Source organism: Ziziphus jujuba, chromosome 4 (genome assembly GCF_031755915.1).
Source record: "Ziziphus jujuba cultivar Dongzao chromosome 4, ASM3175591v1".
NCBI classification, from domain to species: Eukaryota; Viridiplantae; Streptophyta; class Magnoliopsida; order Rosales; family Rhamnaceae; genus Ziziphus; species Ziziphus jujuba.
This window is the reverse complement of record NC_083382.1, coordinates 5,175,888-5,202,883: the sequence shown is the minus strand read 5'-3', so window position 1 is coordinate 5,202,883 and position 26,996 is coordinate 5,175,888. Positions and strand designations below refer to the sequence as shown.

General features: G+C 32.7%; 2 protein-coding genes and 1 long non-coding RNA gene across 3 annotated transcripts; 2 read left to right on the top strand and 1 right to left on the bottom strand.

The window, feature by feature from the left end:
* Window positions 1-15,348: 15,348 nt before the first annotated feature.
* On the bottom strand, window positions 15,349-16,178 carry LOC107405131 (uncharacterized). The gene is made up of 2 exons (XM_060816698.1): window positions 16,098-16,178; window positions 15,349-15,705 (listed from the first exon to the last, which is right to left on the bottom strand). Exons 1-2 carry the CDS (start codon window positions 16,176-16,178, stop codon window positions 15,349-15,351), a joined length of 438 nt encoding a protein of 145 aa, XP_060672681.1.
* A 1,486-nt stretch (window positions 16,179-17,664) lies between these two features.
* Window positions 17,665-20,489, top strand: LOC125420594 (uncharacterized). The gene is made up of 2 exons (XR_009638730.1): window positions 17,665-17,919; window positions 19,441-20,489. It is a non-coding gene; the product is annotated as an uncharacterized LOC125420594 (long non-coding RNA).
* A 1,385-nt stretch (window positions 20,490-21,874) lies between these two features.
* On the top strand, window positions 21,875-22,643 carry LOC107416161 (uncharacterized). Its single transcript, XM_016024617.4, has one exon. It carries the CDS (start codon window positions 21,996-21,998, stop codon window positions 22,440-22,442), a length of 447 nt encoding a protein of 148 aa, XP_015880103.3. The 5' UTR covers window positions 21,875-21,995; the 3' UTR covers window positions 22,443-22,643.
* The last annotated feature ends 4,353 nt before the right edge of the window (window positions 22,644-26,996 follow it).

Genomic DNA, 26,996 nt, shown 5'->3' with positions numbered 1-26,996 from the left:
GGAACATTTCCAACGGAGTGAATAGTGAGGGTTTTGAGAGAAAATATTACTCCAATTGTTATTATTATTTAGTTATTTAATTATTGGTATTAATTAAATTCCTTTATTTGTTATATTATTAATATTAAAGGTGTTCAGTAGATAGGGTCACTCACTGAGATGATTAGCATCTCACGTTTTTAAATTCCGTTCCCCTAGGTCCAGGTTGGGAGACGTTGATTGTCCGGGGCGAGCCCAACGTCTCAGTTCGTTGCCGAAAGTCCAAGAAGTATTTCTTCCCTTTTTCCTCTCCATCTTGTATTACTTCTTTATCTGTCATCGTCTTAATTTCATATTTATTTGTAAAATGCTCTGTATACTGTATTGGACATGTAGTTATTATTTATGCACTGAGTTGCTGTTATTCTTTGGAGTGCTGTAAGTTTGTGGAATCGATTTGTAGTATTGTGGGAGGAATAAGGGGATGAATTTAAAAATGTGTTTTCAATGCAAGAAATTTGTGGTAAGTCCTACCCTTAGGGGAGGTGCTGCCAGATTTTCCGTTGGAAAATTCGGTGGTACTTCCCTGGGATCAGGGCTTGTCTAGGGTTTCGGGGAGGAATCTTAGACAGGTCCTGACACAAGCATTAGAAAAAATTAATTTCTAATGGTGCATGATTAACAGTGGAAAATGGTGAAGTAAATGGGCATTTATTTTTGCCTAATTGGCAGGTTTATTTTTCTCTAATTGGCAAGCAGTGGAAGAAGAATCACCGGAAGATGGAATTGAAAAAGAGTTATTACATTGTGATGCTACTTTATTCATAATAACATAACTAGGATGTCCTAAGCGATAGTGAAAAATTTTATCTGGGGGAAATTTAGAACTAACACATGATAAAGAATAAGAAGCATTAGACAAACAAGAAACAAAAGTCCTAGGAGAAACATAAAATGTTTTTCATAGCAACACTTGATAGAGCCCATCCTTAAGCAGTCCCACTGAGAAAAATCCTCTTTGTAGCCTTGTCCTTCACAAACATAGATTGATTAGTAAATTGCACAATAACATTTTTATCAACAGTTAACTTAGAAATACTTAATATATTTTTTTAATCTGAGGAACATGTAACATATTATTCAACTTCATGGTTCCTGAACTTGTATATATATATATATATATTAAAAAAAAAAAAGCAACCAATATGAGATATAGGCAACCCTTAACCATTTTCACAATTAATTTATCACCACCATAGTATTCACTTTGTTTTGCAATATTTAATGGATTAGAAGTGATATAGTTAGTGGCACAACAACGAAGTAACCCTTCAGAATTAGTAGTGACATCTGGCGAAGCAGAAAAGGTATTGATATTTTGAAGGCATATTAAGACAAGATTTTTTTTTTTTTGTTTTGAGTGCATATTAAGACAAGACTTAAAATTTTTGACTTTTTAAATTATGGTTTCCTTATTTTATTAATTAAGCCTTGATTTGTTTTTTTGAAGGCATATTAAGACAAGATTTTTTTTTTTAACTGAATATTAAAACAAGACTTAAAACTTTTAACTTTTTAAATTATGGTTTCCTTATTTCATTTATTAAGCCTTGATTTTTTTTTTTTGAAGGCATATTAAGACAAGATATATATATTTTTTAAGTGCACATTAAAACAAGATTTAAAACTTTTAACTTTTTAAATTATGGTCTCCTTATTTTATTTATTAAGCCTTGATTTTTTTTGAAAGGCATATTAAGACAAGATTTTTTTTTTTAAGTGCATATTAAAACAAGACTTAAAATTTTTAACTTTTTAAATTATGGTTTCCTTATTTTATTTATTAAGCTTGATTTTTTTTTTTTAAAAGAAACAAAGTTAATCAAACAAAAAATTATTATTTTTCAATACAATTTAATGTTTAACAATAGATGGCAACAAAGATAAGAAATGACAAAAAAGATAAGAAATGACAAAAAATTCTTGTAGTTTTTGGAATGACAGAATATCTTATGGATCGTGTTTTTTCTGGGTGAAAGATTCCTCATTTAGTAGAGAAACAAGACGGGGAATGCAAAATAAATAAATAAATTACAATCACCATAAATATATATATATATATATATATATATATATAAAAGAGAGTTACAACTTAGATATATATTGTTTATAAAAACAATCAATTAAATTATTAATTGTTAGAAACAAGGAATATTTTGTAATTTTCCCTAGGGGTGGGCTCGGTGCGGTTTGGTTCGGTTTTATAGATTTTTTTAAACCGAACCGATCAATTCGGTTTGGATTGGATACGAAACCAAACCAAACCGACCACCATGTTCAACCCGAACCGAACCAAACCGATGTTCCTTGGTCGGTTTGGGTTGGGTTAACGGTTTAGATCGGTTTGGATCTTGGACCAAATATTTTTATTTATGCTATTTTGAGATAAAAATTGTACACATTGGGTTCAAAATTGTATAAGTTTTTTTAATTATTAATCTTCAATCATATTCATGCATTATATTTTGAATTAAGCATCTTTTTCAAGCTATTATCTAAATTAAATAATATCTAAATTAAATAATTTTAATATACATTCAACTAGCAAAAATACCAAATAAACTAACTATTAACTACAATGCAACATGAAACCATACAACTACAATACAAGTAAGATAATACAAAATAAAACCATATAACTATAATATAAGTCTACAACTACAACCTAATTATACAAATACATCATACACCAACAAATAAATTCTATAACAAATCTACAACCATTATTAATTATAAAATAGAATGCAATCCATATTTGAAATCTTAAATTTTAAAATGAACTTATAATTAAATAAACTAACAATCCATAAAAATAAAAATTATTTTAAAAAGTCTTCTTCCACACTCTTCAATCCCATTCTCACAATAAATAAAATAATAATTTTATTTTATAATTATATACTATATTTATATATAAAAGTAAAATAAAATATTAGTTTAATTGATGATCGGTTTGGTGCGGGTTGGGTTGGATAAATTTCATCCAACCTACAACTCGAACCGACCGTTTCGGTTTTTTTATATATTTAACCGAACCAAACCGATTAATAAATTAAAACCAAACCAAATATGTCGGTTTGGTCGGTTTAATCGGTCCGGTTCGGTTTTTGCCCACCCCTAATTTTCCCAAATATAATATGCATAGGAAAAGGATAAACATAGAAGGAAAAAAAAAAAAATCTTACCCACAAGATAACAACAAAACGGACGGCTATGATTGAGAAAAAGAGATGTGGCTGAGTCAGCTATTACAATTTACATCAAAGAAGGAAGGAATAAACACAATGCATCACTACCACATTTCTAAAAATGGGGACTCATCCAACCCTATTTTTTTTCTGAACTGGAAAAAAATAAAAAATATAAACAATATTTTAGAAAGAAATAGGATTGGTTGGGGTCGCATACAACCCTATTTATATATATTTATATATAGATATAAATATAAACAATATATGATATACAGAGAATTGCTTGGCCGCCTCTCTCGAGCTCTTATCTCTCTCACTCTCTTCCTCTATTTCTTGCTAGTTTCTTCTCCACAGCATCAAGACCCTAAATTCCAATCGCTTCTCACTCTACGCCTCTAGGGTTTCCATTGCAGGTGCTTTTGAAAAAAAAAAAAAATTGTTCATCGATTTGTTTTATCAATATCAATACTTGTTGGCGATTATCGTTTACTATCTTTTTTTCCTTAAATTTTTGTGTTCTTTGATCTATAATTTTGTTCTTATTCCTTTTTTTTTTTTCCCTTCTTTGTTAAAGTTTATTGTTGATCTTAATTTGTAGATTTTACGACTTGAAATTTTAATTGTAAAATTTTTGTGGTGATTATAATCTTGTCTGGTATATTATGACAAATAATAGGTAGATCGAAGTTTATGTATCAAATTTGTTTGCGACAGTGAATGAATATGTTATATACTTACATATATGTTTGTGTGTATAGTTCGTTGAGAAACAGTGTTTTCTATGTGAAGTAGCTAATCCTAAATGTAGGGATTCAATGGTAGGTGAGATCTAAATGGACAATTACCTTGATTTTTTAACTATGGTTATTTTGATTTGTTATGGTTTTACTATGGCTGTTTTGATTTGTTATGGTTTTATTATGAATGTTCTTATTATATCCATGTTTGTTTACCTGCATAATTTCTTTTGATTGGGACTAGGAAGCTAACAGTCTTTTTTTTGCTATCTTATATTTAATGGATATGCTTAATAGTGAAAAACTTCTCTGTCTTGTTTAATTTCTTTGATTACTGAATGCTTATATTCTTTTTAGTTTCCTCTCCCTGTTTTTAAATACTATTTAGTTTTCATAACATATATATATATATATATATATACACGGAAATTCTATGGTGAGGACGGTCCGTATGAGGATCGCAGTATTAATGATGGTTTTTCATAGTATTAACTGTATATATACATATGTATATAAGAAAAATGGTCAATATTCTGAAAAAAAAGTTTAGTTCCGACCCAAGCATGAAATCCAACCCAACTATGCTCGTTTGAGTTGAGGCCCAAAAGAAAACAAAAAAGAAGGAAACACGTATTATAAATGTTAGAAAGCATGTTCAATAGTAAATATGTTCTAAATATATAAATTGAGAAGTGATATGATGGATAATTAAATATAAAATTATTTTTCAATAATAATGCATATAAAAACCATTTATGATTAACAATTAATTAAATATTTTATTAATTTTTTTTGAAAAATTGATATTTTAAATAAAATTTTATTTTTTAAAAGGTCTAACATGTCTCTAGTAGACATTTATTTGGTAATGTTTAAGACACATCAGTTTAATATTTATTTTAGAAATTACAATTGATTATTAATTTTTTTAAAATACTTTTCATATTGTTTATACGGTATAGTTATTTTTATAATCTTCATCCCACTGGAGATGCTTTTATACTTTAATTGTACAATACATATATATATATATATATACACAATGTTGTTAAAAATGGGTTTAATTGTACAATACATATATATATATATATATACACAATGTTGTTAAAAACGGCCGATTCGCCGTCCGATTCGTGATGGATGTTAAACGATACAATCATTTGTTTGGATCGTTTTGGAGGTGAATCGTACGTTTCATCGAATTGAATCTCACGTTTCGATTGAATCATCAATTCACCCATTTCAAACTTTTCGTTCTTTAATTGATTTTAACCCACTGATTGCAAAATAATTTAGAAAAAAACATATTTAAAAAGTGAAGAAGAAGATAATAATGATAGATGATCTATAAATAAGAAGAAAAGATGGAAAAAAAAAAAAAGAAAATGATGATTCATGATGAAAATAGAGAAGATTCAGAAGAAAAAGATGCAGAAGCAGAAAAGAAGACGTGAAGAAGACAAAGAGTCGAAGGTGATAATGAATAAAATTTATTATTATTTTATTTATTTATTTTTTAATTTTTATTGGTTAAAGACATGGTGATAAGATGGGAGATCACGTGGTGCAAATGAATAAAGAATAAATAAAATAATAAAAAAACTTATTATTATTTTATTTCTTTTGTTTAATTTTTATTGGTTAAAGAAATTGATGGGAATAAAAATTTTTATTTTTTTATTATTTACTAAGGTGTGATATTTTAAATTTGTGACATATTATCCCAAGCTCCACATGCAACTTCAAAAACAAATTTTTTTTAATATTTTAAATAAATAGTAGAATAACAAATTTATGAGATCCGATTGGAAAGAAAAACGAAATATACCTTAAAAAAGGATATGAATACTTGTTTTTTTTAGATGCGTTTCAACAAAACCGTACAGATTGGGTCTAAAATGGACAATATTTCATATGGATGGACTGGACTGTTACAGTTGGTATCAGAGCCAGATCCGGATCGGTGTGCTAGTGAGGATGCTGGATCCCAAAGGAGATAAATTGTGAGATCTCACATCGGTTGGAAAGGGAAATGAAGCATGCCTTAAAAGAGGATGTGGATACATTTCCCTTGAGACGCATTTTAATAAAACCGTACAGGCTGGACCCAAAACGGACAATATTTCATGCGGATGGACTGGGCTATTACACAAATAGTATGTAATATAAACAAATTTCTTTTTAATATTTATATTATATATATATATATAATAATAATGATATAAATATGTAAATTTAATTCATCTAAGCAATAATAAAGTGAAAGCATCGGTTTCAGATTCTTGAGTGTATCTTACGATTCACGTTTCGTTTCGATACATATTTTAAAATTTTAACAAAACGATTTACGTTTCGATTCACGATTTGACAACATTGTATATATATATATTCTTTTCTAATTTAAAGCTAACCTTTTTGTTTTTTGGAATTTACAATCACTTTATTCATGCTAATCATTATTTTGTCAACCATTTATACATGTTGTAACAACCCATACCAAAATACATAAGTTTGACCAGGTTTGACCAAGTGAATAATATATGGGTCCAAGTTGACTTTTTCAATGGTCAATATTTTTTATTTGAATAAAGTACCATTCCGTAGATCTCATCGATACGAGTTCATATGTAACACCCTGTCCCAAATCACATCGGAATTCGTGCACGTTGACCAAGGTTGACCATTGACCGAAGGGGTCAAAAGTTGACTTTTTGTTCCAGTTGAAATTTCTAGTTGACCGTGGTACTGTGGCGAAGTGCATGATGCCCCGAGTTCGTAGACTAGTAGCACATCGAAAACGAAGCTACGGTTTGAAAGTTATGGGCAAAACAAGTCGAGGTGCAAACTGTCCAAAAGATACCGAGAGTTGACTTTTTATTGTTGTGTAATTTTGTTTTGACTTTTGTATGGTTGTAAAGTACTCATCGATACGAGTTCATAGACTAGTGGCACGCTTAAATTGGACATCTGGTTAAAACGTTATGGACGTGTGAAGTTTGCCGGACACCATAATATTTTATTATATCTGGCTTAAGTGTACAGTAGTGCCATGTGTCGTCACCTGATTGGTCCACATGGGTGAACAGTGTCACCCACAGTGGCTTTTATTTGGCAAAAATGCCGGGGAGGAGAGAGAAAGAGAGAAAGGAGAGAGAGAGGGAGAGAGAAACGACCGGCCGTTGGAAATCGTCAAATTTTTCGGCCGATCCTTGCTACACGCGCCAGCCAGACGGGAGTGCCTCCCAATTTCCTCCCAATTTCCGGCCGAACCCTGAAATTTCACGACCGTCGGTCGTCGGACGAGCCCAGACCAAGCCGGCGAAGCTCGGCGGCGATTTTTCCCCTCCACCGTCGGCCACCGCCGTTGACCCGTTTCTGGCCACCTTTAAGCCATACGTGCCTGACCGGTCCCTCACCCGTGGCAATTCTGGCCTACTCACCAAATTTCACAGCCATCGGACCTCCGACTCGCCGGGATCGGAGCATTTTCCGACGAGGCGCCGAAAATCTTCAAACCCCGATCTCTCCGCTGTTCTGCCTCCGTTTGCCTCACCACCGATCCCGTTGGAATCCTCTCCCCTCGATCTACAAAATCGCCAAAAATCTCAGCCAACGGCCACCGCCGACGACGGTTGCCGGTGACCGCGGCGGCTCGCCGGAAGTCACTGTTCCGGCGAGTACCCAGTTGCACCGCCGGTCCCTGTCCACTAATTCCGACCTCCTGAATCCAAATCCGGCGTCCTTTTCCTCCAATTCGCGATGGTTTGGGAGAATTGAGGAGTCGAATCCTGAAAGCTTTCCGGCGAGATTCCGGCCACCTTGGGTCCGATCTCCAGGAAGTAAGACCGAATCCGTGATCCTCATCACTCAAGCTTCGATTCGGTATATCACTTGTAATTTTTAGTTGTCGTTTGTGTTCGTTCCCAGGGTACCCATTTGAGAGTTACCCGATTAAAATATTAATATATTTGGTTGGTGTACTGTGGCTGTTTTAGGTGCGCGTGCGATTAGTGGAGTTGATCCTGCGGAGGATCTTAGCTGATATACTTGCTTAAGGTGAGTGACCTACCTTTAAAAATATTTTGGGACAATTAATTATATTTAATTGGTGTTTAATTGATATTTGAAATTATGCTCATGTGGTGCAATTTAATTATAATTGTGGAAATTATTATTTATTGTGATTTAATTTTATTTGTTACGCATGAGCAAGGTATTTTCAGTAATAATCGTATGTAGATTTAATATTATTTTTCGGGCATAATTGGTTTAAATATTTTAAGGAAAATATTTGTTTAAATTGGTGGTTTAAATTTTCATGATTATGCCCGTAGTATATTATTTGTTGAACCTCGTATTACGAGAAAAATTATTATTTTACTGTTATCGATGTTTTCGTACAGGGTTGTTAAAGGAAAGTATGTGGGATGGTAATTGTGCAAATTGGTATATTTTCCACTATAATTTTGAAAAAAACGATACGGTTATAATTAATTTAATAATTATTTTAGATGCATTCATACAGTATTGGTGTTCTGGTGTATGTATATGTGGTTTAGCGCCAAGTATTATGTCTCCCGTGAGTTGCCATTGGACCGTGGGCAGGCAAGTTTGATAATGGCCACAGCCGCCCCCCTCCTTGCCCGGGATGACGGTTTCAGCAGCGGTACTGTCGGGACGCCGAAGTGCCGTTTGCAAGTTTCTCTCTTTAATCTCCCCGCCAGTCGGTGCTCAAGACGCTGGGTATCGGAGGGCATCACTGGTATATAATGTGGTGCGTCAAGTGTAAATTTTCAGAAGAAATTTCAAACCCCAAAGTGTTCAAAAATTTCTTTATTATAATTATTTACATTTTAATGACATTGGGGGTATTTATTTATTTATTGTTTATTAAATTGTTTGATCCCTTGGTTTTCGGGAAATACTAATATCGGGTTTTGTGAAAATGATTTAAAAAGGGAACATTTCCAACGAAGTGGTTAGTGAGAGTTTTGAGAGAAATTATTATTTTTAACTGTTATTATTTATTTACCTATTTAATTGCCGGTATTAATTAAATTCCCTCATTTGTTATATTATTATTATTAAAAGTGTTCAGTAGCTAGGGTCGCTCACTGAGATGATTAGCATCTCATGTTTTTAAATTCCGTTCCCTTAGGTGCAAGGGGTGGTAGACGTTTTTCCGGAGCGAATCAATTCTCCGCCGCTATCGTGTTCGAGAAGTACTTTTGTACTCGTTCAATTCAGTTGTAATATTTTTTTCATCTTTTGTCAGGACCCGTCCAGAATTCCTTCCCCGGAACCCTAGACAGCCCTGATCCCAGGGAAACCCTACCGAACTCTCCAACGGAAAATTCGGCAGAGCCTCCCCTAAGGGATTTACTTACCACAAACTACCTGCACTGAAAACACACTTCTAAAAATATCCCCTTATTCCTCCCACAATACTACAAATTGATTCCACAAATTGCAGCACTTCAAAATAAATACAGTAATCCAGTGCATAATAAATACAACAAGAATGAAAGAAATATTACAACTGCAATAAAGGAAAAACAGGGTACAGCACGAACTAAAACAGCGATGAAGATCAAGTCCGCTCTGGATGAACACCGACAACCTGGTACCTAGAGGAACGGAATTTAAGAGTGTGAGATGCTAATCATCTCAGTGAGCGACCCTACTACTATACCATATAATATCACAGTAATAAGTATAAATAATAATTATTTGGAAATAATAATTTCTCTCAAAACCCTTACAATTCTCTCAGTTGGAAAGGTTCCCCTTTTAAAACATTTTCACAAAACCCTTTATTCATATTCCCCGAAAACCAAGACATCAAATAAATATCCGAACAGTAATAATTATATTTTTAATTCCAATACAGTTTCCAAACATTTTATTTTTAAAACACAGTTCTGAAAATCATTTGATGCACCCACTATATACCAGTGGCGCCAGAGTATCCAGCGTCCCGAGGTACTGCCAGACAGGAGGTTATAGAGAGAAACCGGCATACGGTCGCGTGGCGTCCCACTGCGCCGCTGCTAACCTGGTGTCCCGGCCAAAGGGGGGTGGCCACCCTCTCCGATGGCATCCACAGGACACCCTCATAATATCACCTGCGCGCTACTCACACCCACCTGCGCGCTAATCATATCCGTGTGCACAATATCCATATCACATATACCATATCACATAATCAGAACACCAGTACGTGCACAGTGCATCTAAAAATCATAAAATCCACAATTTAAATTATAAAACAAATTTCACATTTTTCATAAACATAGCGGGCATAATCCATCCGCTTGAACCGGGAATTTTTCCACAATTTCTTTGTAATCAATGCCATAAATTCCATGATTTTCAAATCCACCAACTTTCAAATCCATCAATTCAAATATCCACATTTTCCCAATAGCATAAATAATGCTCAAAATATCATAATCAAATCTCATCATATTTCATGGGCATATTTTATAAAAATTGAAATCACCAATATAACCAAATATTTTCCTTGAAATATTTGAAAATCAAATCGTGCCCATTTTACTATTAAAACCACACCAATTTCAAAATCCTCAAATCCATAAAATAATTTCACATGGCATACTTTTATAAAATGCACATTTTCTTAAATCCAATAAATTCATAAATAATTCCATAATAAATTGAATAAATATTTGGCACATAGAATTTAAATTCCAAATATTTAAATCACACACATATTATATTCACCAATTAAATTCCCAAAATCAATTTGAAGGTAGGTCACTCACCTGGAGCACGCAATTAACCCACGATCCACTACGGGATCAATTCTACGACTCACCGGTGCTCCTAGAACAAAATTCACAGACAGTCAAATAAATTAATATTTTATTCGGGTAAATAATACCCGGTACCCGGGGGGGGTCAAAACACAAACGATATCTAGAATTTACGAGTTATATACCGAATTGAAGCTCGAGTGATGCTGATCACAGATTCGGTCTCAATTTCCAAGGATCATACCCGACGGGGTCGGAATTTCGTCGGGAAGCTTTTCGGGTTTCGGCTCCGCAATTCTCCCAAACCGTCGCGAATTGGCGGAAACGGATGCCGGATTCAGGTTCAGGAGGTCGAACACAGCGGACTGGAGCTGGCCGGAATTTCGGGTACTCGCCGGAACAGTAATTTCCGGCGGGCCGCCACGGTCACCGGCAACCGTCGCCGGCGGCGGCGCGTGCGGTGGCCGTTGGCTGTGAAATTTTGCAGTCTTGTAAATCTTGAGGAGAGCAACCCAACGGGACCGGCGGTGAGCAAAACGGAGGTCGGACGGCGGAGAAATCACCGGTTGAAGATTTCCGACCCCTCGCCGGAAAACGCTCCGATCCCGGTGCGTCGGTGGTCCGATGGCCGTGATTTTTGGTGGGTAGGCCGGACTTGAGGAGAGGATGATGGGTGTACGGCGCGTGTACTGTAGATCGGCCGGAATAGTGCCAATTCGCGGTGGCCGGCGGTGGAGGGGGAAAAATCGCCGCCAAACTTCGGACCAATCAGAAGCTGACACGTGGCATTTCACTGTTCACCGACCCAAAAACATTAAAATAATACGGTATCCGGTAAACTTCAAACGTCCATAACTTTTTAACCGGATGTCTGTTTTGAGCGTGCCGCTAGTCTGTGAACTCGTATCGACGAGCACTTCACAACCACACACGAGTCAAAGCTCAATTCCCCATAAACAAAAAGTCAACTCCGACACCCCTGGACAGTTTGGACTGCAACTTGTTTCGTCCATAACTTCCAAACCGTAGCTCCGTTTTCGACGTGCTACCAGTCTACGAACTCGTGGCATCGTGCACTTCGCCACGGTATCCTGGTCAACTCGAAATTCTCACCGAGTCAAAAAGTCAACGTTTGACCTCTTCGCTCAACGGTCAATGGTCAACCTCGGTCAATGTGCACGGATTCCGGTGCGATTTGGGACGGGGTGTTACATCTTTGTTGTATTTTCTATTGAATAGCACTTCATGAAGCTCTGTATACTATTCTGGACACTTATGTTTTATTTATGTACTGGATTGCTATTATTCTTGTGAAGTGCTGTAAAATTTGTGGAATCAATTTGTAGTTTTGTGGGAGGAATAAGGGGATGAATATAGAAGTGGTTTTCAGTGCAGGTAATTCTTGGTAAGTCCTACCCTTAGGGGAGGTGCTGCCGGATTTTCCGTTGGAAAGTTCGGTGGTATTTCCCTGGGATCAGGGTTTGTCTAGGGTTCTGGGAAAGAATTCTGGACGGGTCCTGACATTATAGACTGGTGATACGCCAAATTTCAAGTTACGGATAAAGTGTTATGGTTCTGAGAAGTTTTAAGCATAAGTTTTATATCAGTATCCAAACCAGTCCCCACTTTTTATCTGTTAGTGACCCAAGGCTCTATATATGCCAAACAGAAAACCAATTTCCAAAATACCTATTTCATCCCCAAAACTCGAGAAATTCTCCCCTAGATTCGTGGGTTCAAACTGGGTCGTTTTAACCCGTTTAACGACGAACCGAGTCATTGTCGTTTTTGCTCATTCTAAGAACCAAAGTTGTACACGCACCACCCAAGGAGAAATATCACATCAAGGTGAGCTTGCCCGTGAAATTTCATGCCAAAAAGTAGCCGGACGCGCCCGGATATGGCTGGAGAAGACGGCGACAGCCTGCGAGGTGGGTCACCAGATTTTTGCATTTTTGACTGTTTCAAGCCAACCCATAGATCTTTTCCACTATTTTTGGACCCTCTGAACTCATTTCCATGGTTATTTTTTCCAGATTCCTCACCGTTTAGGAGATACAACGATGGAAAATTTGGCCGATGCTTCAACTGTGTTTTCCGGCCACCGAAGGGATCTTTGGACCAAGGTGAGCCAGAAATATTTGGAAATGTTAGTTCTACTATTTATGTGAATTAATAGTGTTGGCAACGAAATTATGTTCTGCCAATGGATTATATATACATACATATATATATATATATATATATATGGCTATGATATAATAAAAAACAATATATTATTTCACAATATAAACCATCTTTTTGATTATATAAATTATAAAATGTCATATACTTTAATTTTTCATTTTGTTTACTTCTTAATTTTAGTTTTTCTTACTTTATGGTTTATTTATACTATGCTGATATCTCTTTACCAATTAAACATCTGTTTTCTTTCATTATTAGCATGTAATTAGTACGGTTAACAACTAGACTAGTAATTTGTATTGGATTCTATTTATATTTTTTTTATATTTCTGATCATAAAGATTATAAAACATTATATACTTCAATTTTTTATTTTATTTACTTTCTTAATTTTAGTCTTTTCTTATAATTTGTCTTTTCTTACTCTATGACCTATTTATCTTCTGCTGATCTTTCTTTACCAATTAAATATCTATTTTCTTTTTCTTGTTAGCATGTAATTATGACAGCTAATAACTAGACTAGTAATTTGTATTGGATTCTACTTATCTTTTTTCTTACATCTTATAAAATTTTCAACCATTACACATCATTAGCTTCATAAAATTACCATTTAAGACTTTAACAATGATTGACGAATCGAGTTTACCTTTCTTTCTTCCTATTTTACCAATTAAGCTTCCATTTTCCATTTCTTTGCTAGCACATAAATATTGCAGCTAGTCGGTAAACTAATTGGTTGCATTCGATTTTATTTGTCTTTTCTACCCACGTTTTATTAAATTTTCAACCATTACACATCGTAGCTACATAAATTTATCATTCAAAATTTAATAATGATATCAAAGTCCGTTGTTTTGATTACATTAAATGAAAGGTGTGGTACATAAAATCAAGTTATTATTTCTTCCAATGTCTCTCGTTTTTTATTACATACATGTTGTCTTTCCTTAATTGCTTTAATTAAATATTTGATAAAATGTATACTTCAATTTTCATTTGGTTTACTTTCTTAATTTGTCTCTTAACTCTTTACCGACTAAGCATCCATTTTTCTCTTTCTTATTAGCATGTGGTTATTACGGCCAATTGTTAGATTAATGGCGTTTATTAGATTCCACTTATCTTTTTAGGTATGTCTTATTGATTTTTCAATCATTACACATAATACATAGCTATATAAATTAAGTTACCATTCAAAAATTTAATAATGATTGGTAAATCTAGTTTACATTTCTCTTTCCTTCCTTTACCAGCTAAGCATTCAATTTCCCTTCATTTACTTTTTTACTAGCGCGTAAATACTACGGCTAGTAGGTAGACTAGTCGGTTGTATTTGCTTTCTCAGGCGTGCAAAAAGTGTGAAGAAGCTTATCCAACTTCAATTTACGAATGCGCTTTTGGTTGTACAAAGCACTTCATAAGCATAAAATTTGAATATGGTACAAAACTCAAACATTATTCTTTTTATTTATTTCCCTGTACATATTTATAATATTATTAGATGCATCTATAAAGAAACCAATTATATATCAATATATACTCTATATACATACATATATATATATATATATATATATATATATATATATATATATATAATTTTTTGGTGAAAGACCTCAGGAGAACATGGAAAATTGATGTAAATGCATTTATCTTTATTTCAAATCAATATAATTAATATTTCATAAAACTGTTTGATTGAATGGCGACGGATTTTCATTCCAACAGATCTGGATCAAGTGAAGGACCATATGGATGCTTGTTACAGTGGCTGCATGAGGAATTATTAATGTTTTTCTTTTTAAAAGGAGATCAAGTTCTTAATATGATGTACGAGGTACATATATATATATATATATATCTATTTATCGACTTAATTATAAAATTAGATGGTGATCAGGTGAGATTAATTTAATTGGTAAATCTCTCACATCTACATATAAAAAGGTCGTAAATTTAAAATATTGTAGAAGACCAAAAACATAGTGGGGGTAAAGATGTTTTTTAAGTACTAGATGGTAAAATTTAGTTTTGTTTATATTTGAGTATTGTGCTCTATGGCATATGTACTTATGATTGACCTGGTTCATAATCATGAATATAATAAATTGGGGATTGAAAACTATATATGTGCAACTGAGGAAATTATCCTAGCATGAAATAATAATTTTTAAAATTGTCTTGTTACTCAAGCTTTTAAGACCATGAAATATGGATTGATCAAAAACACTTTAAGCTAGGTACACTTGTAAGTCTATGCATGGCAAATTGACATAATTAAGACATTAAAGATATACTTACAAATATAAATGCTCTAATCATAAACATAATAGATAATAAAAATTTGATGCCACATTCCTGTATAATTCTAACCATAGATATTACTGAGATAAGTTAAAGAACATTGATACTTCCTTAGAAGTTTGTAGGAAATGAATCTTTACTCCATATGCAGAGTTCCAACTTTAGCTCATTGCTAGAATTGCGAAAATTTTGAGGTACAAGAAGGAACCCTGTTGTAACCAGGATGCTATTTGAACGTCTCTTAGTACATTCTGTGAAAGATTGTAATCGAAGAGAGTTTCCCTGGCTTTTTGCAACAATATCATAGAAGAACCCACTGAATGAGCGGTGCCATATACAACTAACCGTCAATAAATTCCCAAGAAGTTCAGAGCTATTGTTAAGTAAGAAAATGACACCCTCATCCTGTTCTTGAAGAATCTGAAATCTCTCATTAGCATCTAATGCCACATTAAAAGTGCGGTTGTACTGGACGCGTACAGCACAATCCAAATGTTTACAGCGAAAGTGCTGGTATAAGTTCCCAGCTGAGGAGACAACATTGCAACCCGGATGGGGGCATGAACAAGGCGAGTGTATGCATGTACTCTCATGGCTTTTTTTATCACTGTACCTCACTAATTCTTTGCAACCATATTTTGTGTTTGAGCATGATATTCTAACAGATTCCAAAACCTTTTATATAGCTCGGCAACGATTATAGCCAATAGGCCATGAGCAGGAAGGGCATTTATGTTCAATCTTGCCGCAGCAAGAAGAGCAAGCCACATGTCCATTCTCACACTAAGTAGCCATGCATCAACAAAGAAAGTTATCAGACTACATTTGTAGATATACATAAATATATCATATGTACGTACATATTCAGCATGCATAAACCGGCTACAGTGGTCCATGGGTTGCCACACAACAAACTTGTCAGGTAGCCCATGAGCAGCCATAGCATAACTCATGCCCAACATCAGCTGTGCTTCACAACAAAACTCTATAAGATATGCTTTCATAAGGGGGTTAAGAAATAAAAATTGAAATTATAAATTCTCCAGCTTAACAATCAAGCTTAAAAGCTAAGCACCTAAAAAACTCCAATGTATCCACTCTCCTTACTTTTCTATGGATTTTTCGTAAAATAAATTTTGTTTTTTTTTTTTTTTTTTCCCTTACCATAACTACCTATTTATCACCTAGTTACTGCAATAAAAGAAAGCAAGCTCAATCTGAAACCACAAGAAGAGCTACAATCTGTCTGGAATATAGCAGGAAACACTTAAACCTTGATGAGGTTAGTCATGAAGAAGTGCATCAAATTGAAAAAAGTTTACCCATTTAGTAATTTTGATACCATTTTCGTGCTGAAATGGGTATTTTGGAATCTAACCAAGCTTTCTAGTTCTTAGAAATGCCTCATTATCACCCATAGGCAGCAAAAGAGTTTGAGGAAAGAATATCTCATAGCTACAAAAGCTTCAATTAGATGCAGAGATAACATTGTCCTAAGAAATCCTCCTCTCCACTTCCCCCTCCTCCCCGTCCCTCATTGTGTACCTAATTATATGCTAGCTTAACTTCAACGGAAGACATTTTTGTAAGATAATGCTTTAGAAACTAGTAAACAAGCACATGCATCTAAACTAGTAATTTAAATACATAAAACCACAGAAAATTCAATAAATATCAAGAAACAACTAAATGGTCTAGGAGCATAACAATCTACAGAATTTGCACTTGCTATTCAATCGAGAAATCCTACATTCAAAAGTTTAAAACATGGAGAGAAAATCAGGAACATTCACCATCAAAGGACTCAAGAATCTTAGAATCAATTTAGAAACAGTAATAACCGCAAAGCCTAATCAAGTGGGTAAAAATCACTCCACACTTCAGTTGTTAATCAAATTGATGCTGCAAAATATCTGATTCACATCCTTGGCATCATGAATCCTCAGAACTATTCTTTAAAAGCTTTTTCTTTAAATTTTTCTCCTTTTTAACATTGTTTCCTTCTCTTCCCTGGGAGACACACAACAAGGGAAATCTATTCACACTCTTCAATAAACATGGAGATTCTTTATCCATTCTTCCAACAATCAACTTAGCAACAGACTGGGAAGCATAATTTGCTCTAACCTTTCGTTTTTATCATTAGTACGAAGAAGGCCAGTGGTTAATGAAATTTTTAGTCTTTTTTTTTTTTTTTTTAATAATTGTTTTGTGGCTCATCTTCCAAACACAAAACTAAAACAAACAATTAATATGCCTAGCTTAGCACTAGAATTAAACAATACCAAATTCTCACAATTCTAAATTTGATATCTAAAGCTTCCAAACAGAAAACAGAACAGAATTCAAAACCCCATGGGGACAACGAAATGAATCGAAAATCAATCAGAACAAAAGCACGGTTAATGCTTAATTTTCTGAGACCCGGAGAGCCAAAAGCATTGCTTTATGTGGGTATGGGTCTAACACTTCCTCATCATTCGCTTCTACTGCCTCGCTCGCTTTCTCTTCGTAAAATTCAAAACCAAACAAGAAAACCCACATCCAGTTTTCCTGCATTTCGATGTTCCTCCAATCCCAATTTCAAAACCACCCTCTAAACCTGCAAGAATTGCAAAACCCAGTTCGACCCCTCTCTTAATCACCCTCGGGCTTGTCGCTTCCACACCGCTCATTTTGGAGGTTCTTTTTTCCATTTCAATTCTAATGCTTTTGGGTATTTCTTTACATATATTATTATGTGTTTAGTGAATGGTTTATGTTGGATTTTTATGTTCTTGGTTTATGTTGAATTATACGGATTCAGCTGTTTTGAGTGGTTACAATTTGTGGAGAGTGTTAAGAACCAGAAGGGTATTGAATGTGTTTTCTTTTGTCTTTATTTGTTGATACTGATTGCCATAGTTCAGAATAAAATCTACAACATTTTTTTAGTTAATAGGGGATAAATAGTGAATCAAGTTGAAACTTAAACGTTAGTTTCAAATTTAAAACTTCAAATTGAATTTGGACATGCTGTTTGCAAATACTTGCTGCATTCTAAAGGCTTTCTTATCATTAAATTCTCGTTTTTATAAGTTTTGAAACTCTGATATCAATTACATAAGTATTGATGATCATGATTGTGGGTGTTAGGACTTTTTATGGTTTCATTAATACTGGTTGGCCAGTTTGTTTAAACTCGTAAAATGTTTTTGGGGTCTATTTTGTAACTGAGACTTTCAGGGTGTATCTTGTATCTTGTCCCTAGATTGTTTCAAGTGAAAGTACAGGTGGTAATTATATTGTCAAAATATTCAAATTCATTTTCCCCTGTAGACCACGAATTAACTTGCCCTCTGTTTTGTAATTTGGTAAAATCTTGGGCGGCTTTTTGTTTTAGGTGTTTTGTATACATTCCCCAATATTGTGGGATGCTCAAATTTTATAGCAAACTGAAACCAGAGAAGTTTATTTTCTTGACTCATCTTTTACTCATAGAAGTTTTTTTTTAGTGCATATAATAAATAAATTTATTAAAAAAAAAAAAAAAAAAAAAAAAAAAAAAAAAAGAAGAGGAGAAATGGAGAGTTTAAGTGGTTAATTAATTTGTCACATTATTATGTAAGATAGAAAATGCTTACTTGGTTCTTAATCTTTGAAATTGTTGGATGCTGAACCAAGAAATTGCTTGGTCCTATACATCATCATTCAGTTAAGGGGCATTTACGCTCTGTTTAGAAGTACATTAAAAGCTTTACATCAGAAATGGAACAAAAGAAATTACTGTACTTTGATCGAAGCAAAGCATTTGAGTAAATATGATTATGTTCTGCAACTTGCCTGTAGCTACAGAATAAATTGAATGATATCAATGTACTAGACAGTTCCTACAGCGTAAATCATGACTTCAACCGGGTCAGAGTTAATGTACTGTAGATCTGTGTGGTATTGGATGTTCAACAAAGCTTTACTATGAAGGTTTATTGAGCTCTAATTTTGGTTTAACATGAGTTTTTGACATGTTATATGTAAAATACTTTTTTCTCTCCAATTTGGTAAGAAGTGCTAATTTTCGCATCTTTAATTTGCTGTAATTTTCACTTCTGTGAAGTTTGTGATGTCCCATTGGTTAATATGTTTCCTTGCTTTCTATTCTATCTTCCTATGACTCGCTGAGTTTGGCTCTTATTTGCATAAATTTGGATACGTTTATGTCATTAGGAGAAACAAAGAGGAAGTTTGAGAGCGTATACACTGGAGGCACTATGGATTCTCCCGACTCTGGCCAGGTTTTCCAATATTGGCATTGTTGTGGGTCTGAAGATCCCTTTGACCCAGGATGTACTGCCGCTCCTCACTCCTCCTATGATGACTGATATATTTGGTCGTCTTCCCAGGGGATGCATTTTTGGCTCTGCACCTGAGATAACAGATGGTTCCCAAGATAAAATTTGTTTCTAGATGTATGTATATTACTCTTTCCTATTTAACATATACAAGCAGTTGTATCAAATTGGGTTATGAAACTTGAGTTTTATACATGTAAAGCCTACATTTAGGCTCAATTTGACACTGTTGCCTCACTTATTTGCTACCTTAATTCTGACATCGTGAGAAACATATGTAGTTGCATGCATTGTGATATGATATAGCGCATGTTTATTTACCTTTCCGTTGTTTTTTTCTGTGTATAGCTGTTGGTTTTATATCCTAGTTTCTTTGATTTGCTTTCTTTACCATATGGGGTTGGGGGAACAAAAACAAAAACAAAAACATTACCAACACTCTGACAATAATTGAAATCTGAAATGAGCATAAAAGAAAAAGGGAAAACAATTGAAAGCGATTGTTTTCCCTTCAATCATCCTGTTTACGGCCTCCTAGAATCCCTTCTAAACTTTTTGAAGAGTTATCCCTGGAATCAAGAGAGATTAAAGCTCTTGTTTGGTTGCTGAGTATGTGGAAGCTTGAGGATGGAGGAATGTGTAATGGGGATCAGCTGCTCAAGCTGTTGTTCAGGTATCTATTCAAAAGAGGATCCTAGTGGCTGGGAAACTTGGAATGATCTAATGCTTCTTCATTCCAGATTTGGGAAGAATATACAAAATTTATGTTGGTCCGCTCGTGAGTCAAATCGATTATTTGACCTGGTTGCCAAAACCTCCTTGCCAACCAATTCCTCTTTTGCTTTTGATGAATCATCTGTTGGGCTCTGCCCTTTGCTTTTGTAAACCTGCTGCTGCAGGATGAATTGTATCAATCTTTTAATTTCTCGTTGTGTAGGTTCTTTAATGCTTTAACGCTACTTTATTTACCAAAAAGGCCAAAAAAAAAAAAAAAAAACCTCCAAGAACAGTTTTAAACGTCTACCATAATCCTTTCTATCATCAAATAAAGACTTGAGAAGTAGGCAAAGTTCCATTTTCATATGCTTTCTGGATCAGAAGAGAATTAAGCATCATATGAACAAGTAATTTTGATTTTTTGTGGAAATAAATTGTAGAATTCAAAATGGAGTATTAGTTCTATTTAGTATAATTTTTGAGAAGCTAATAATAGTTTTTTAAGGTTCAAAAATTACTTTTTAATGTGTTTGGACAGTTCTGGGATCAGAAAAAAATTAAACATCATATGAATAAGAAATTAAAATTTTTTTAGGAGAATAGATAGTAGAATTCAAAATAAAATATTAGTTCTTTTTGGCATCATTTTTGAGAAACTAATAATAGCTTTTTAAGGTTTAAAAATTACTTTTTAATATGTTTGGACAGTTTTTTAAAACAATTTTAAATTTCTAAAAGCACTTCTTGCAAAAATTATAAGGAATTATTTTTTTAATAAGCATTTGTGTGGAGAAACAGAAGTAAATATTATATTATACAGTTATAGAGCCATTTGATTAGAAAAAAAAAAGTAAAGCAGATAATGGTTTGGAATAATTGCTCTTTGAATAAGCATTCCAAAAACAGATGTAACAAGGGATTCAATGTATGTATTACCCCAAAAAAACAAAAACAAAAAAAACAAAAAACAAAAAAGAAAGAAAGAGGGGATTCAGTGTATTGACTAAATGGATTTGGGGCTCTTCTATTTGAAAACCAGGACTTTTTTTCTTCGGATTATTACAAACCAGGACTTCCAGGACTTCCAGCACTTCTAGCAGCAAAAAAGAATAAGAAACCGTTAGTAAATTTGTACTTCGAAATATGAGATCCTCTGTGTACTTGACACGTGGAACACAGATATCATTGCAATAGAATTGTACACAAGCTAGCTTCATTGTATTTATGTAGAATTCCCGCGCAAAATGCAACACGACAAAATTACAAGTGTGAACATCCGGAAAACTACAATACAGCACAAAACCTTGATTATCGAATCTTAAATATTTTATTCATTTACAAATAATGCTATTATTTGTTTAATAAATAACAGTGCCGACCATGAATTAATGCTAATCGGCAGCAAGCTTCCAAAAAATCAAAGCAAAAAGCAAATCACAAACCGACACATGGCAGTCCAAATCCAGATCTAACCCAGTATTTTATTCAGATACGAGTAAAGGGCACGTGTCAAACACCCAACAGGCCCTTGTCATAGCCGCTAGATATCGATGTGTTTGCTTGGTGTCTAGTATATAAGTACAAGAAACCCCTGGAAAAGATGGAAGTAGGCCTCAATTCAGAAACACCATTTCTATAAACACTCTTTCTTCTTTTATTTTTTTTTATTTTTTATTTTTTCTTTTGCGTTAATTCCCTAAAAGACCTCCATTAATGGAAACAATTACTTGTCTTTGTTCTCCACTGCCAGGCTCTTTTCCTTCTCCACCATTGTTGCCAAGAAAATCACAAGGCCTGAAGAATTTTGGAGCATCAATTGGGCAAAGAAAGATCAGACCACTAAGTAATGCTGCGAAGGCATTTGCTGGAGGAAGACAAGTGGACGAGAGCATGATAGTACTGAGGAGACGCATACATGAGATGAAAGTGATAGAAAGGAACTACGAGCCTCCTGCAGAATGGATGGGTTGGGAGAAGCAGTGCTATGGTCATTATGATGAATATGTTTGTAAGTTTGTAGGGGTATTACAGTCATTTCTTCTGAATTCCAGGCCCAGTTTGGCTCTTTGTATGCTACTCCGAGTCACCATGAGTGTTCCTGCGTCAGCGGTCATGATTGTTCTATGTTTGATTGAGATGGGTAATGGGGCCATCATCTAGGATTATGTGTAAAAAAAGGTGTTTTGATGAATCCTTTTTATAGATGCAATGAATGTAAATCTTGGCATTTGACAGTATATATATATGTATAGATATAAGATATAATTCTATATCGATGTTATTCTTTCCGTTTCTGCTTTTTTAGCTTCCTTGTTCTTGAGTTAGAAGATGATAATGGAGTAATGGATGTTGCTTTCAGAAGTAGTGTTAGTGGAGAGATATTGGTTTTGATTTTTTTTACTACTCATCTTATTATTGATTATATTGTTTGTTTTTCTGTTTTGGTATTTTTTATTATTATCTTGATATATAATGTATGAGAACATTACTTATAATAGAATATTGACATTACTCATAATATAAACCATCTTTTTTATTATATAAATTATAAAACGTCATATACTTTAATTTTTCATTTTGTTTACTTCTTATTTTAGTATTTTCTTACTTTATGGTCTATTTATATTATGCTGATATTTCTTTACCAATTAAACATCTATTTTCTTTTCATTATTAGCATGTAGTTAGTACGGTAAACAACTAGACTAGTAATTTGTATTGGATTCTATTTATATTTTTTTTTATATTTCTGATCATAAAGATTATAAAACATTATACAGTTCAATTTTTTATTTTATTTACTTTCTTAATTTTAATCTTTTCTTATAATTTGTCTTTTCTTACTCTATGACCTATTTATCTTCTGCTGATCTTTCTTTACCAATTAAATATCTATTTTCTTTTTCTTGTTAGCATGTAATTATGATAGCTAATAACTAGACTAGTAATTTGTATTGAATTCTACTTATCTTTTTTCTTACATTTTATAAATTTTTCAACCGTTACACATCATTAGCTTCATAAAATTACCATTCAAAACTTTAATAATGATTGACGAATCGAGTTTACATTTCTTTCTTCCCATTTTACCGATTAAACATCCATTTTCCATTTCTTTGCTAGCACATAAATATTGCAACTAGTCGGTAAACTAATTGGTTGCGTTCGATTTTATTTGTCTTTTCTACCCACGTTTTATTAATTTTTCAACAATTACACATCGCAGCTATATAAATTTATCATTCAAAATTTAGTAATGATGTCAAAGTCCGTTGTTTTGATTACATTAAATGAAAGGTGTGGTACATAAAATCAAGTTATTAATTCTTCCAATGTCTCTCGTTTTTTATTACATGCATGTTTTCTTTCCTTAATTGCTTTAATCACATATTTGATAAAATGTATACTTCAATTTTCATTTGGTTTACTTTCTTAATTTGTCTCTTAGCTCTTTACCGACTAAGCATATATTTTTCTCTTTCTTATTAGCATGTAGTTATTACGGCCAATTGTTAGATTAATGGTGTTTATTAGATTCCACTTATCTTTTTAGAGGTATGTCTTATTGATTTTTCAATCATTACACATAATACATAGCTATATGAAGTTACCATTCAAAAATTTAATACTAGTTTACATTTCTCTTTCCTTCCTTTACCAGCTAAGCATTCAATTTCTCTTCATTTACTTTTTTGCTAGCGCGTAATTACAACGGTTAGTAGGTAGACTAGTCAGTTGTATTTGATTCCATTTATCTTTTTATGAATTAACAATCATCACACATAGTAGCTACATAAACTTATCATCCAAAATTTAGTAATAATTGTAAATCTAGTTGCATTCAAAAAATAATCTTATTTGGTGGCATGAGCGTTGAATACTTCCAGAGTTCAATTTCATTATAAACTCCAATTAGTAGATTTCCTACTAGTTTCATCGATTCATATGATATTACTTAAGAAAAGTAGCTGATAATGTTGGCAATGATTGGACTGCTTTTGTCTTTTTAACTACAAGTTTCATCAATTGTTTACCGCTATAGCATTTTGACATATTAGGCGCCATCCAAAATTTAAAAAATGAATTGACAAAAATAGTAATAATAAAAAAACGAATCTTATTTTTTACCGTCTACTTCGATGTGTCCTCCAGAGTTCAATTTCATATAAAAGTCCCTATTTTTATTGATGTTATGTTACTTTCTAAAGTGGTTAAAATAGTGAAAAGCATATATATATACACAGTTGAGAATCTTGGCAACGCTATCATATATATCAAGTCTTTCCTTTTTGTTTGGACTTGAAAGATGGTCTCTTCTAGGTAGCTCCAAAACTATAACAATGCAATTGTTTTTTAGATATTAACTATTCATTATTTTTTTCAACGTTTATGTCTAAAAACATTATAAACAGAAGTATATTATTATTTGAAGAAAATATAAAAATAGAAAAGTAAATGTTTAATTTGTACACACAAAGTAAAAAGGTTAAAAATATCAATTAAGTCAAATGTACAAGCTGACTACTAGTTTCACTACTAGAATGGGTTAAAAATGAATCAAAAATGAAATATTGAGGAGGCAAAATGAAACAAACATGAAATGTAAGGGATTTAAAGTGAATTTTTTTTCTTTCTAAAAAGGTGGCATTTGTGCAAAAAATTCAACAAAAATAAGCCAAAATGATATTTGGCCAAATTAAAAAGAAGTCAAAGTACATGGGTAAAGTATAAAGTAAATATATATACACATATATATAATCATTTGCTTTTCTGATACGGATGTCATTATTTTTTTAATATATAGATTTCTATACAAACGATAATTATTTTGAAGAAATCGTTATCTTTTCATAGTAATATTAATTACAAATTTTTCAAAATTATTATTATTATAGACATCCACACACTAAAAAAATATTATTCATAGCTGAAGTTATCAAGGAAAAATAAATAAATCCTAATGGCTAACCATGTGATAATTTTGAACTAATAGAAACCAGTCTTCCATTTGACAGTCTGCTAAACATGTGGACTATAAAATGTCAAAACCTAAATTTCATTTGATTGACTTTCTTATTTTTTTAGTCTTTTCTTATTCTATGATCTATTTACCTTTCTCACTTCTCTATGCTCCGACTAAGCTTACATTTTCTCTTTCTTACTAGTATTTAGATATTATGATTAGTTAGACTGGTGATTTGTATTGGATTCCACTTATCTTTTTACATAAGTCTATATTGATTTTTAAACCATCAAACGTCTATCTATGTTAAACCACCATTCAAAAATTTTGTAATGATTGATATGGTTATGTTTTATTGAGAGAAGGTGCTCAGGATATCTTAGACGAGAATGTACTCTCTCAAAGTCAATAAACTGCTTTTTTCTTTTTTTTTTGCCTTTCATATAGATTATATACAATTGATAATTTATTGGCATCGATACGCTAGTAATGCTCAACATATCTTGGACTCCTTCTTCCAGTAAAATATTTCTAATAATTCATAAATCTAGTTTACCTTTCTCTCTCCTCCCGTTACCAACTAAGCTTTTATTTTCTCTTTCTTATATTAGCACATAAATATTACGGCTAATAGGTAGACTAGTCGATTGCACTGGATTCCATTTATGTTTTATACATACGTTTTATTAACTTTTCATCCATTACACATCGATCCTACATAAATTTATCACTCAAAAATTTGGTAATAATTCAGTAAATCTAGTTGTATTAAAAAAAAAATACTCTTACTTGTTGATATGAACATTGAACCTCTAGAATTCAATTTCATTAGAAGCTCCAATTAAGTCGTTTACTTTAACAAGGTAGCTGATAAACTCCTAAAAGTTTCATACTTTTATTAAGAAATTTGATATTACTTTCAAAAGTGGGTAAAATAGTGAAAAATATATACATACAGTTAAGAATCTTGGACTTGAAAAATGGACCGTTCTAGGCAGCTCCAAAACTAGACCAATTCAATTTCTTTTTAGTTATTAAATATTCATTAATTTTTTCAAACATTTACATCTAAAAATAATTATAAATAAAAGTATATTACTATCTGAAGAAAATATAAAAATATAATATAAATGAATAATTTGTACATACATATATATATATATATATATATATATATATATATATATATATGTATGTACAAGTAAAAAGGTTAAAATTATCAATTAACTCAAATATTGAACTACTAAAATGGGTTAAAATGAAACAAAAATGAAATATAAGTGGTTTATAATGATATATATATATATATATATATCAGTAATTTTACATTTACAGTATTTGTTTATTAAAATTTTGGTAAAAATAATGTAACATATAATACAATTGGTTTTTTCTCTGATAATTATAAAATATGAATGATTTATTGAACACTCATATACTGTTATGTCATTATTTATTAAAATTTTAATAAACAAATTTGGTAAGTATAACATCACTCTATATTTTATATATATAGTACGAAAAGTACAAAAAATTCAAAATAAAGGAAGCATATTTGCCAACACCAAAAAAGTCAAAGATTACATGGGTAAAGTCTACATACATACATACATACATATATATGATAAACCTCACACAACAGATACTGCCAGAATAACAAAGAATATCAACCATCCAAAAGATGATGACAACCCGTGTGGCCACCTATGTGATAAAGGTGAAGATATCCTAAAGGATATGAGATTGTGTAG